This window comes from Ptychodera flava, chromosome 13 (assembly GCF_041260155.1).
Source record: "Ptychodera flava strain L36383 chromosome 13, AS_Pfla_20210202, whole genome shotgun sequence".
Lineage (NCBI taxonomy): Eukaryota > Metazoa > Hemichordata > Enteropneusta > Ptychoderidae > Ptychodera > Ptychodera flava.
The window spans coordinates 27,614,219-27,628,615 of NC_091940.1; the positions used below are offsets into that span (position 1 = coordinate 27,614,219).

The 14,397-nt window shown below is 38.2% G+C and overlaps 1 protein-coding gene across 4 annotated transcripts; it reads left to right on the forward strand.

Moving 5' to 3' along the window:
* Positions 1-10,776, forward strand: LOC139148039 (suppressor of tumorigenicity 14 protein homolog). Of its 4 annotated transcripts, none has more exons than XM_070719308.1 (9): positions 63-281; positions 3,063-3,202; positions 4,149-4,207; positions 4,601-4,765; positions 5,039-5,290; positions 6,495-6,686; positions 6,984-7,169; positions 7,939-8,076; positions 9,851-10,776. In XM_070719308.1, exons 6-9 carry the CDS (start codon positions 6,497-6,499, stop codon positions 10,054-10,056), a joined length of 720 nt encoding a protein of 239 aa, XP_070575409.1. In that variant the 5' UTR covers positions 63-281; positions 3,063-3,202; positions 4,149-4,207; positions 4,601-4,765; positions 5,039-5,290; positions 6,495-6,496; the 3' UTR covers positions 10,057-10,776. The 4 variants fall into 4 exon arrangements, with proteins under 4 accessions (XP_070575406.1, XP_070575407.1, XP_070575409.1 ...); XM_070719307.1 differs by having other exon boundaries at positions 79-281; positions 4,149-4,274; XM_070719305.1 differs by lacking the exons at positions 4,149-4,207; positions 4,601-4,765 and having other exon boundaries at positions 1-281.
* The last annotated feature ends 3,621 nt before the right edge of the window (positions 10,777-14,397 follow it).

The window sequence follows — 14,397 nt, forward strand, 5'->3', positions numbered from 1 at the left end:
ATCACACTGTGACTAATATTCATGCGCGTTTCATGTGCGTGCCACTTCTTGAATACCTGTTGCCACTAATGACCCGTTAACTTGAAAGCAAGTGTAGTAAGGTCAACAACTGTGCAGAAAAGGGCGATTCCATCAGCAAGATGGAAAGGAGTGTAGCATGCTCGGTTCTGGTACTATTTATATTTCAAACGCTCGGTTGTGTGATTTGCGAAGTGTACATACCGCATTGAAGACCGAGGCCGATTCAAGGTTGACGATAGAAACCAGAGTGCTCGATAGGGGTAAGTCGTTTGGCCCGGCAATGGTACCGCCAAGATGGCTGACTTAATTTACGAAACCCTGCTACAAAGTATCTAAACACTGCCAAGAGAACCAACGTTTACGATTGTTTTAATAATCGGAGTTTAGGACATTTTTAGTCGCCGAAAAGGCATCAGTGTAATATCACCTGGTGCCGGAAACTCAACTGAACGATTTTCTGAGTGAGCAATTTACAAAATCCGTGGCTGGGATTCCATAGCAAGACTTGCAAAATATGTCGCCGGTTTCAAAAATTTAGGATATATCGGGAGAATTAAGGTAAATCATATATATATTTGGTATGTATCTTTCAAGCTGACAACGTGTCAATCGACCCTAATGATCCGTTTGTGAATAAGTGACCGGTAGAAATTACACTGCGCCATTGTAATATGCGGAAACTCTCCAATTATTTGCTGCGGTAATATGATACGCTATACGTGTGAACAGGTCAAATCAGGTGAAGGTGACCTCACTGGTGATTTACGAACGTTAGCTGGCACCTATATCAATAGTCTGTGTTATGCAAATATTGACTTTACAATAGGGTCCAGTGGATGACATCGCTATGTATGGAAACGGTTTGAAAACCCCTGTGACAAGTAACAGTACACCATGAACCTTTCAGGACAGCCATTATTATTCGATCATGCTGCCGTGTATTGAAGGTTGACGGACGATTCCACCACGAGACAGCCAAATACTAACCTTATTTTGCTGAGAATTAAAAACGAATTGAAAACGTTTGTAAAATTTGTGTCGTGCTCACAAAGATATGACTTCTCTGACCAGTATCAATTATCAGTATCCTCTTTGTTTTAAAAAATTGAATTAGTTTTTAAATTGTCCTCATGAATTTTTTTCGACTCCGCTTTTGTCAAGACGCCAAAGCTTTTATGCTTGAGATGCCGAGCAAGTTATTTAAATCACAGTTTGAGGGAAAGCCTTGAACACTCAAATAATTTAGATCTGTATATAGAACTAAATGTACTGCACCATGCTTTATTCCACGTTACCTATTGTATTATTCTCACAACTTACTATTCAAGCCGTGGGTGAAAGCCCGTGACATATATTAGTCACAGCGGCGAAAGCACAACAATCAGATTACATATTGGTAAACGCGTCGCTTCGATTCAGCTGAATATGTCGTTCAAAGTGCAATATGCACAACTGCTTTCTCAAACTTAAATGAAAGCACTAAAAACGGTTATTTACTTTAATCGGACGACTGTAATCGGCTTAAGATATTCTTAATGATATCGTCGCTTACAAAGACGTGAAATTCTTTCAGCTAAAGTTATCCTATATTATACTGTATATGATATGGCCGCAACAGTAAACCGACTTCACAGAGCGTCATTGTCAGCTTGAATAAAATACTGGACTGTTTCAGCCCGAACATGTGCCGTGTTTGTGATAATTTGCGAAGTCATGCTGTTCGATAATCTCTCCTAAATCCCGACCGACCGAAATGTTTGTTCCAGGCTTTGATTTTGCTGGCTTCTACTGTTACCCTAGAGACAATATTAGATCAGACCGAAATAAGGATTTCTTTTGTACTGCAGGTGAAACCCTGCGATTGCCGCTTATGATAAACTTGGCAATGTTACAATATAGGGCGCGGATACTGGAAAATGAAACCCGCAACTATAGTTCGATTAATACTTCATAAATTGGGTGATCGACTTCTAAAGCGTCATTGAAATCCTATTTTATTAGCTCATGTGTTCACACACGTGAGTGTATATCGCAGCGATGTCTGTTTGATTGTCTGTCTGTTGGTCCGATATCTCAAAAACGGCTAATCAGAACAGAATCAAATCTGGTACATAGATTCAGTTAGCAAATGTGGTTTGCATTTGCACACTTTTTGCTGATTGCATAATTAATGATTTTAGAAAAAACAGATATACATTGAGAACGACGGCACACAATTTAATAAGATTTTCTACAAATGGTGAACACATCAACATGTATTAACTGTGAAAGGTAATAAGGGATGACATTAAATATAATTCCTAATTTGCATATTTAATGAACTTTCCTAATTAGGGATATTTATCTGAATTGACATGACCAAAGATGATGAAACTTGCTATGCACATTGAAGATACTATGATACAACATTAATGGAAGTTATTAAGCATTTAAACCTCAGGAAATTCCTAATTTGCATATTTAATGAACTATTCTAAATAGGAATATATATCTCGATTGACGAAACTTGCTACGTACATTGAGGATACTATAATACAACAATATTCAAAGTCATTAAGCAGTTTTTGCAGCCAATTCCCATTTACATATTTAATGAACTTTCCTAATTAGGGATATATACCGGGATTTCCTTGATCACAGTTGGTGAAATATGCTATGTACATAGTTGATACCAGGTAAAACAATATTGAAAGTCATTTCGCATTTCCATATCAGTTAGTTTATAATTTGCATATCTGATATGATGTGGTGAATATTGTTCATGACGTTGATCATGAACACTTTCAATGAAGTTACAGACATGTGGCAAAAGTTTAAATGTACACAAAACAGCAATATATAATGAAAGACGTGAGCATTTTCAGTTCATATCTAGTTGTTCTTTGAAACAATACCACATTATTCTTTCATTAGCCGACTAGTGTAAGAGTGTACTATAGTTTACATCCAGCTTTACTATGATGTTTGCCAATTAAAGCGCTGTTTTTTCCTTGTCAACTTATGGCTAACTAGCATCTGTTATCTATACGGTTTCTTTTCAGTTCAACGAGCTACTGGTGACTGTGGTGGCACCTACGCCGGAGTCGGGGGAGTGCTCAGTTCCCCTAACTACCCTGGCAACTATGGCAACAACGCTGATTGCCATTACCTTGTGGAGGTGCCCTTGAACTACAGAATTCTTGTAAGTTTTATTATTCTAATTTGCTTCTATGCTCGAAGTTGTACTGTACACTTTAGCGTCGCTGTAGTTGCTTACTATCTAACTTCTATTGCTGTTCAATTGCGATGGTGAATATAGTGCGAATGCCTGTTTAGTAGTACTGTCACGACCCAGAACGACAGTCTGATTCAACACGTTGTTTCTCGGGTGAAAGGTACCATAGCAGTATGGCACGTATTAAGGTAACGAGCACAATTAACGGCAGAGGGAAATATTCTATCGATTTGGTAGCCAAAATTTTCAGATACCCCTCTGTTGACAAGAAATTTTCTGTGTCAAACCACCGCCAACATAAAGATGTAGAGCAAACCAGCACGAACATATCCTATAGGCTCTCACATACATAGAAGATATCTGGATATCTGTATGTATGTATGTATGTATGTATGTATGTATGTATGTATGTATGTATGTATGTATGTATGTATGTATGTTATAGAGTCTGCTAGGCAAACAATAGAAAAATCAATATAGAACTAGCATCGTGTATATCTGTTAAAATTGATTTATTTGCCTGAATGTCTTTCTCAGCCTATTTTCTACCTTTTTAGTACACCACTGATAGCCATCTGTTGCTCTCATTTCTCATTACCACACTCTGACAGTCAGCATTACAGTGTCCACAATTACAAAATGTAAATGATTATCGACAATAGAAACAATGCTCTTCCATTTGATAACCTCAGAAAACTAGTTTAGGAAAGAAATGTTTTCTGTCCCGTTTAGCGTGATTATCGGGTCGGGCATGATTTGCATTGAGTGAAAGCCCCCATCCTTTAATGGTTCGCTGGAATTTCCAAGCCCAATCCCCCGAACAGCCTCAGCTGTTTTTTGTCCCCCACCCCTTATTTTCTCTTCCGAGCAACCCTTTTGCCGCTAATGATGCTCGATTCCTGTTTTGTTACAGTGGTTAAATGCGCAAGACCCAAATCTGTAGAGTACTACCTTCAAACAAAAGGTTTACGGGTAATTCTCTGAGATCTCACTTTTTAGTACGACATGGCCTTCTTTGTCTTCCAGTAATTAAAGATTGGTAATCATTAATTATAAGTTCTTTAATTCATTAAAGACTAGAATGCCTGATATCAACCAAAATATGGACTTGTGGATGACAAAAAAGGAATATATATTTCAGAAACATGCCTTGTTAGTCTCGTTTACCTCTGTTCCATGTGCAAATTAATGATTTATTGACAATCTGCTGTTTTAATAATCAATTTCCCATATTATTCTTACTATGAAAGTGAAGTGCTCAACCTGTCGATCAGTATTCCGAGTCGGCCTTTCTATGTTAATGAGCTTGTTTTGAAGATTTTTTAAATGTCTGTAGACTAATGATTTAGTTCCATTTTACGCTAGATACGAATATCAGATGCATAACTTATATCAATGGTCCGTTCCTGATTATGCGGTCCCCTCCATGATCAGTAATGCTGTTGTTTTATTGTATGACAAGAGCAAGAATAGGTCTAGCATTGTTGACGCTTATCTCATTTCCCCGGGCGTGTGAATGTATTCAACACAGTAAGCATGAGCCACTTTGTTGGTGTACTGAAAATTCATTTTGACAATACAAGGATGGACTAACGCAGTAGACCGGGAAACAATGACCACCTGTGCTGGATGGTAATATCACAACAAATTACTAAGTATCATGGCATTGATCCGGGAGCTGACGAGAATACTTCTTTATCATGAACTTGACAATCAGGGTTTTACCCTAATGAAATGATAAGAAATGTGTAGATACTTTCAGCATTCAAGACAAATAGCATATTAACTCTTTTTCTATTTCAGCTTACATTTAATATGTTTAAAACTGAAAAGGACGTGATTTTTTACATGTGTACGACGGCGCTGACACAAACAGGTATGTGTCTCATGCAACATACACGGGTTCGTCTATTCCAAGTGACTTCACGTCGACAGGTAACAAGCTGTACTTGGTATTTGAGTCCGACAGTTCGGGAACGAATGAAGGATTCTACGCAACGTACATATCATTTCAGGGCAGTTTGGCTGACATTACCTACGGACCAGATGTTTCAGGTTTGTCAAACAATCTTTGCAATTGTGATTTGCATTCATTGAAATAAAGTCAGTCGTTTGCCCCTTTTTTCTCAGTGTTTTATCTGCTTTCTCTTCACTGTTAATTCTTGGTTAGGTTTTGTTTTCCTATGTGTGTGCTGCTTAGACTGAAAGATTCAGTCGTGTGCGGGCGCTCAGGCGCACTGCGACCTACGACCCTTTTCCATGTTATGCTGTGCAGTATGCTGTGCAGTCTGTGTGTCTCTCTGTTTGTCTTTCTGACTGTCTGGTTGACTTAGATAAAGTTCACAGACTATCTTAGGGAATGAGGAGAACAAATTCCAAAAAGACGCCAATTTGCTTGATCATTTGTTCAGAGGTCAGATGTAATAATATCAGTTTGTTGATCATATTCAAGCTCATATCGTTCTCGTGGATATACTTTTAAATGAAGAAAATTATTGCATAAGTATGCCTTTTTGGACAACTTTGTACGCATAATTTTCTATCAAACATATGCAAATATCTTTAGCACTCTACACGGTGAGTCAATTCATAATTGGTTGTTAGTATCTCACTTGACATCATAAATCAAGGGTTAATTTCAATACTTCGAAAATATTAAGCTTAGCCTAATACTTTTGCGTTTTGTTATTTTGTATATATATATATATATATATATATATATATATATATATATATATATATATATATATATATATATGTATGTATGTATGGTGTGTATTGTACTTATATTTAGTTATTTTTATTTATTTATTGGCCTTTTATTCATCGTATGTATGTATGTATGTATGTATGTATGTATGTATGTATGTATGTATGTATGTATGTATGTATGTATGTATGTATGTATGTATGTATGTATGTATGTATGTATGTATTTTTGCTCCATGTATCAACAACAATTCGTTGGTAAACATCCAACAGCACAGTCAGTGCCAAGTTTTTCGTTTGTCAATGCAGAGTGTCAGTATGTGATGTTATTGTTGTCAATTGAATTCAAGTTCGCCAAATTTTGTAATCAAAACCAACCATGTAGGACACACATACATGTATGCAGTCAGTGCTAACAAATTGAGTACTGGCCACATGTAGTGAGAAGAAGACCAAGAAACTGTTGTTAACCATGCTGTAAATCTGAAAATAAATGTCAAATGTTACCCGCACTTACTTGGCTTATAATATTGTCTCATTGATATTTCAGTAATGGGGTCAGCCTCATACGTAGGGTCTATCAGAGGAGTCATCAAATCACACGACGGTTATCCGAGTTCTTATCATGATGGGATCGTCCCACCATCGCAGTATTCCTTGACATTCCTTCCTCTGAGTCCCTTCACGAACATCATGATCAGATTTACTGAGGTCGATATCTATAACAACAATCCTAGTGGAGGTGAGGAAAGCATTTGCTCTTTGGATGACGGAAACTTTATTTCAAGTGTCAATGTAAAATAAAAGACGACTATCCTATCGAAATCAGAAGTGCTTTTAAAAGTTTACTCTCACGGGTGATTTCCTCGGTGTCTGTAAAACCGGAGATGCAACAAGAAAAGGGTGATTTCGGAGTGTACGCGTTAAGACCAAACAGCAAATTAATTAAAGTCAAATTTGCAAAACACTCACCAGGTTTACATATCAAGCGGATAAAAGCGAGAAAGAAACGGTCTTTTTACACATCTTTTATAAACAGGCTGTGACGATGGGGACGTACTCGTCTTGACAGATGGGATCACCGAGTACACGTATTGTGGAGACGGCAGTCAAACTGAAACTACGGTGGAGCTTTCTCTCAACACCAGTCTACACTTTGATGTCACTTCACGGCCCTCAAAATCTTACAAAGGCTTTGAGGCTAATTATTTCCTGTTCTACTATCGTAAGTACATCATTTTCTCTCAAATGTTCGATAAATGTCTGACTTCAAGTATGCCCCGGCCCCTTGGGTGTGATGTAGAGATATTGCTACTCATGAATAGCTGCAGCTGTAATATCACTGTCACGTGACTATGTCACGTGACTATGAAACTATGAAGGGCACTGGGAGTTTTGAGATGTGGAAGCAGAGAGGAGAAAAAGCTCTTATTGGGAGGGGTAGCTTTAAAAGTCTGATGAATGGGAAGTTGCGAACAGCATCACTTTTCTTACAATCATTTTATTCCGCTAACATTTGTTTTAAATACTAAATTTACATTTCTAAAGACTGTAAATACCCTTGTTTACAATTTCTTCAAATTGGCTCTTAACTACCACTAAGAGAAATAGTCACCCTTGGCTTGTTCACTCTAATGTGACTTCGATGCCAATAAATAGTTTTATACAGTCCGTAATTTTATTCTTAATGCACTTCTATTTAGGTTTTCGCTCAAGTATCACACATAAGAATATTGCCTGAAATGTCACTGTCGTACGCACGAACGCCGTTACTGAAATAACACGGACACTTTTCAGGATTCGAGTAGAGCTTCGTCTAAAATAGCACAACAAAAAAGCACAGAGCTCTCGCTTGACAAGCACCATACGATATATTGCAAAATTATATAATGTATCTGCTCAAATAATTATTTCTCTCGACTGCAAGATTTGTCAGGTGTCATCAGTCACTTCAAGAGGAACACAACGTAATCGTCCAGACGTTCTTTTTACAGCAAATGGTTCTGACTGCTACGGCTCTGGCGAATTTCGCTGTGACAGTGGTCAATGCATATCGTATTTATTGAGGTGCGATCGCAGCAGACACTGCCCAGATGGTTCGGATGAGTCTCACTGTGGTGGGGATGGTTCGTGTAAGTTTGAAAATAGATTTTTTTATTATTTTTGAAAGACGGCTAATCTGTAAAAATCATTCTCAACAAAAATATAAAAAAGAGGAATTTCTATTAAAAATCAACTTATGATCCATTTCAAAGCCTAAAACAAAGTAGACCTAAATATATAGAAAACATTCTTATCGTTGACTATTTTCTGAGATAAGTGAAGCATAAATGACCCTGAAAAGAATTGCTCATTTCTTCCAAAGACGATAGAACATCAAAAAATGAAAGTTTATCACGAGCTCAGGTACAATGTTTTTTCTTTAACGTGGCTCTTCGTATTTCTGCATTAAAACCATGAACAGGAATTTAGTCATGTTCTTGTACCTTTAACTTTAATCTCATTGCAATCAACTAATGCCATCGATGAATTGGCACTAATCTTTATGAATCCCTGCCAGCCTGCCTACTTCTCCCTTGTATTATCTAACAAGCAGGGCTATCAGAAATCCTATAATTTCTGCATCATCCATATAAATCAGTAAGTCAGCGTGTCTTAACATTCCGGAAATGTCTGTCCATCTGTCTGCATGCCTTCTTAAAGATGCCAGTACCAATTTCCTTCGATGTTTGTATAAGCGCATATAAGTATATATCATAGTAAAAAATTGGCCGACCAGCGAGAGACAAAATACTTGTTAAAAGGCAAAGGATAACTGTAACAAGTTAAAACAAATTCAGTAAAAAATTGACCGACCAGCGCGAAATAAAACACTTGCAAATCGCAGAGAATGAAAACGCAGACGTTTCGGGTGCAACCCTTCGTCAGTACTGTTTTCATTTTCACTTGCTGCAGTTTTATCCCTCTTTTGAGGTCGTTTGTAAGTTTATATCATAGATATGCACGTAAATTCCTTTTCACATTTTCATGTCTACAACTATAACTAGACATCCCTGTAGTCATTTGCTTCAAAGTCGGTATAAGAATATAACTCAAAGTCGTATTCATGCACGTCGATTTGTGTCCAGATTAAATCCAACATGGCTGCTAGTCGACGACGTTGCGATGTCACTGTTACTGGCCCTTTGCAATGTTGAATCACAGTTTTAATATAACGAAACAGCATTGCAGATTTAGCAATAATTAGCAGGAACACTGGCCAGATGTGTGACCATGTAAAGTGTGCATAAATAAAGCTTACCAACTTGATTAGCATTATTGGTTTCGATTTGATTTTCGGTGTAATGGATTGTAGATACACATGTAGTGAGGACGTGGGCATCTACGTAGAGCAAGTGAGTGGGTATAGTATTAGGTATGAATCACTATGGTTACCAATTTTTCTCACTATCATTGATATTTATGCAAAATAAAACTTCGCGGTTTTCCATTTCACATATTTATACATCCTTATATGTCCAATGCCGTTTTCCACCTTGAAAAACATCAAAGTCGATACTGGATTGGAGCACTTGACTTCAACCATGCCAACTTCCTGCTAAGGCCGAACAAAAAAAGTTGTGCTGTTCCGATAATCCGACCTACCCTATTTTTACCTGCCGTCCCTAAACTTTTTAGAGCTACGTAAACACGGAAGTAAAACAAAGGAAAGAAAAACATTGTAAAATCAGGCGTTCGTTACTTAGCATTTGATTTTTGCTTGAACGAGGATGTATTTTATGATTTTTTCCTTTTAAAGTCTACTTACACCGTAACATGCAGGGTCAGTAATAACGTCATTAATAATGAGTTGCTGCGTTTCCGGTTTTGTGTTCTTCTAACTCGCCTGTTCGTCTGTCTTGCCAGCTGTCGGCGGCATGATCGGTGGGGTCATGGGAGGCATGATTGGAGGGTTCTTTGGTATTATGGGCGGCGTGCGTTATCACCAATATAAACAAAGAAAGAAGTGCTGCCAACAGTCCAAGACCATACAGCTGCATGTAACTCCAACAATGTCTAAACAACCGCCCACATCGGATCCACACAATTCGGGTACAAGTCGTCCAGTCTGATATGTACTTGTTTACCTTCCACTAATGTCTACGCTCACGCAGACCTATATTTAAGCGACACAAAAGTGCTATCGATCGAGCAAATGCAAGATGACGAACAATCACGAGCACGGCAATATGCTGTGCCAAATGAGTAATATTTGAAACAGAATATTTTATATGTTAATATGCGTTCTGTATCTATAAATGTGTATGAAAAAATGTGTAAATAATTATACAAATGGTAGATAAACATATGTGTACTATTTACATCTACATTTACATCTAGCGAACGAAAACTAAAACCGACAATATTCATGATGTTCCCGTGGGAAAGTGACAATGCCAGAGTTCGTTGGAAGTACAGTGTTTCATTCATTAGGCCTTTTTTAAAAAAAATTTGATACATATATATTCTAACAGGGAGTAGTATGAAAGTTAGTTATGCTTTACTTCTCTTTCTTTCATGTTTGAGGTTAACTATGTAAACTGGCTGATTTTATAGAATATTTGTTGACACTGTATCGAATGAGGAAATTTCGGATTCCGACGCAGAGTTCCGTGAACTAAAACATCATGTGTAGTTCTGACATATTTTGATTCCTGCTTAGAAAATAAAAATGATTGTGCAATAACATATTCGAGGAGTTTGTCAAATGATTATGATATTACAGCATTCGCTTTTTATATGACTATGTTAGGTGGATAACATTCTGATTAAATACAAATTTGTGACGAGGACTTTGGGGCTTCTAAGATGAAATGACTGAAACGTTGATGGTAGTGACACATCCTCAATCTGTGACCTATATTTAGTATCACTATCATCCCCCGACGGTAAAACCAATTATCCCTTTGTATGATAGAGATAGCATTAAATGGTAAGTCTGCGCTCACGCCGAACCGAACGTAAACTGAAAACACTTGTCGAAGGGTATAATCATTCAAATTCACTGTTGAACATTCTCAACAAAATGGAGGTAGCACATAGATCAAAGGTCACAGATACAGTGAGGTGAGAAGACTACAGCGCCTCCAACACAAAACCGCAGTTGCTTGTGGGTAGGTACGAGGCGGGCAGCCCGTGTTGCATAGTACGTCACAGGACAGGGCCATCCGAAGTGTATTTAGCCACAAGTGATAGTACACAAACTGGCATGTTCCACTAATTATTTAGTAGATTCTCCGTCACACGAGGAACTCTATCTAGGGCCTTGTCAAAGAGAGCAAATTCCTATGCGGTATCGTAGGGAAGTATAAACAGAGATATTAAATACCCTTCAAATAGACGGGACATCAGTCATTTACAATTGATAAGCATGTTTTTTGTTTCTGTTCATATAAAGGTGTGTTTGTGTGTGTGTTCGTGTGTGTTTGTTTGTGTTTGAAAGCTGTCGTTAGGATGCTAACAAAGTGATTTTGACAGGTGTCGCCTATATAAACATCAGATTATGGCCGTATCATCCCAACAATACGTTGTCAAAATTGATTTATTTGTTTCCCATGTTCTATAAATGGTAGATAATTATAGATAATTAGCCATTTATATTAGTCACTGCCAAAGAATACCGGGACAGCTTTAAAGAAAAATGGGTATCCATATACATGAACATTTCTCTAATTCATGTTGAATGAGCAGATGAAACGAGCAGACTGCAGGAAACACTGAGGTGCGGGAGTCTTCCTTCAATATTTTCGTCGAAAAATTAGCGTTGAAATTGTGTCTTTTGGTGATATCTAGAACTAAATAACACCTGACCTCTAATGACTAAGTAATAACTTTGATCCTTATCCAGCCACATTCATGTCACAATCAGATGAGTTGGATACAACCAGTTAGTGTGTCCTTCTTGGTGCACTTTAACAAGTATTGGAAGATAAGATGTACCTAGACATGGTTCAAGTCGGTGATTAAAAAAAAATCATTTGTAATAGTTTCTCTTGTGTTTCTTTTATTTCATACAAACCTATTTGGAATTAGGCAGCCCATGCCAGCTTTTCCTAGCGATTGTACACGTTACCGTTGAGTCTGCGCAGTAGTGAGTTACTTTTTGCCGGCCTCACCGACTTGGACTCCTTGCACAGTACCGGTGGCTGGACGGACTGTGTACACAGTGATGTAACGCAAATACAAAATGATTGAAAGTCCTCCCCCTGTTATTCTGGCCTATAAGAAGAACGCATCCACTTCGATATTGAGTAAGTTACATGGTTAGCAAATATGGCATAAAGTTTGCACATCGACTGAGTTTTGGAACTGATCGGTTGACCATCGCAAATCATGCGAGATTACCAGAGAAAAGTTGTCCAGAGTCGTGTGCGCACCAACTGAATTGGTAGCGGTAAATCACTGACGTACGAGGTCGCCCCACATTGTTCTGATTTTCATCGCTCCGGACAAAACTGTACTGATTGACACCCCCCCCCCTCGCCGCAGCAAACATATTGCTTTAATGAATTCGAAGGAGCAAGCCTAGAAGTTGAACGAAAGAGGACTGAAAATTGTGTACGTCAGCGATCAGAGAGTTGATACGTTTTCGCTGATGATCAGAAGTCGTGCTGGCTTTGATGGGAGTGATCGCACTCGACAGTTTATCAACAACGCAATGTGGGTTTTATGCACATCTCTTGGGGATCGAGATGTAACTCCTTCCAGTATGCTAAATACGATGATGATGTCACGCGTTTCCCGTGAAAACAGAACACAGATAATCGTGTTCATCCCGCTCAAACTCTCACAAATCACAGACTTGAACCGAGTTTAAGAAGGACCCTGAAAAACAGAGATACTGCTAACGTCATTTTTACCTAATCTCCGATAACATACCATGCTCAAAGTTTTAGACTCAAAACTATCACTTTTCCGGACATGGCAGACACTGCCCAGCAGGATATGATATGGGCTACAGCTGTTGTCAAATATTGATTTTTAGAAATGACTTTTTGTATTCATCGACAATGAAACCATTATGAATTTCAACTCACCCATTGTTTTATATGCTGTAGCAGCGGCATGCAAAGTGTCACGGAAGAAAAATGCCGGACAATACTTTAGAACAATTGGCCCAACGTTTCTGTGTAATTCAAGGTACTGTTCTTCATATTTTGAGTGACCCCCTCTCTCTCTTTCCACCATGCGCCTTAAATAATGATGTAAAAGTACAAAGTATGTGTCTATGTATGCTACGCAAGGTCGGAAACACAATCGACTCAACTTTTGCAATATGAAAACATTCATGTCAACATCCTCCCCTCCCCAAGGATCAAATTGTGCATTCCCCCATTAAAAGGAGTTGTAAATATAGTAACTAGCAAAAGCGACCAATAACGACCAGTGATGAGTAATAACGAGCTACAACTAAATGGAACGCGCCAATAACGAGCAATAACGAACCGAAAAAATATCATCTGCACAAAAATGTGACTGCAATCTGCAATACCTGCCGATCGTGGAAGGCCCGCCCTCTACGACACATTTACTAGTTACCAAAAACGAGGGGCAGCATGGAAATTCACCAAACTTACCACAAATAACGAACAAGAACTTGCTAAAACTTGCCAGAAGCAATTGTCAGTCAATAAAAATACAGTATTTGAATTAAAACGATAGACCAAACATAAGTGAAGCAACGTAGGTAGTGGCACGGCATAACAAAAAATTATCATACAAGTATGCATTTCGTAAATAACAGCATGAAATTTGGTATGAATTTAGATTATCATAGCATGAATCAATTTGGATAGCAAGCCCTCTCAGCTAGAGCCTCGTTCTGTTGTTGAGGCCGTTTTTAAATGAGGTGACCAGCAATCACTGGAAAATCCCATAGTTGCTGCTCTACGGATGATTCTGTGGTGAATAGTGGATGTACGGTTTTTACTGACTACCCCTTGCTATAAGATACCATGCCAAGTATAGTTAAAAATAACTGTGGTTTGGTCTAAATAATACGACTACCTGACTTAGCAGATATGAGAAAGTGATGTTGTCCAGCAGGATGAGGGTTGAGTAAAGCTGTAAATCAACACAGCCACTTGTTCATATCTGAGTAGACTGAGACGGTAAAAATGCACAATAAAGACTGGTGGAACAAGACTCCGCTTTGCATTAATCAGCTGTAACCTTGGGAGTTGAAGCGGGTAGGGCAGGGTTCTTGCCTTAGTTTTGTATTCCTTTTCATATTTGTATTCGCATGTGCATTGAAGACTCGGACAGAAAGTATCATTTAGAACTCAGGTTTCGGCCATGAGAGATAATTTCTAACTTTTAGAAATATGTCACTATGTACCTATAATTCTGATATTCAATAACTATTCAAAAAAATAGCGACAGTACGACACTGTATCTCCTCAGCTGACATGTGG

Excerpts from the sequence above, each read along its gene's own strand:
- LOC139148039 (XM_070719305.1), top strand. The coding sequence starts at position 6,497 with ATGGGGTCAGCCTCATACGTAGGGTCTATCAGAGGAGTCATCAAATCA. Across the intron at positions 6,687-6,983 it reads TAACAACAATCCTAGTGGAG|GCTGTGACGATGGGGACGTA; the intron begins GTGAGGAAAGCA and ends TTTTATAAACAG. Across the intron at positions 7,170-7,938 it reads TTATTTCCTGTTCTACTATC|CAAATGGTTCTGACTGCTAC; the intron begins GTAAGTACATCA and ends TTCTTTTTACAG.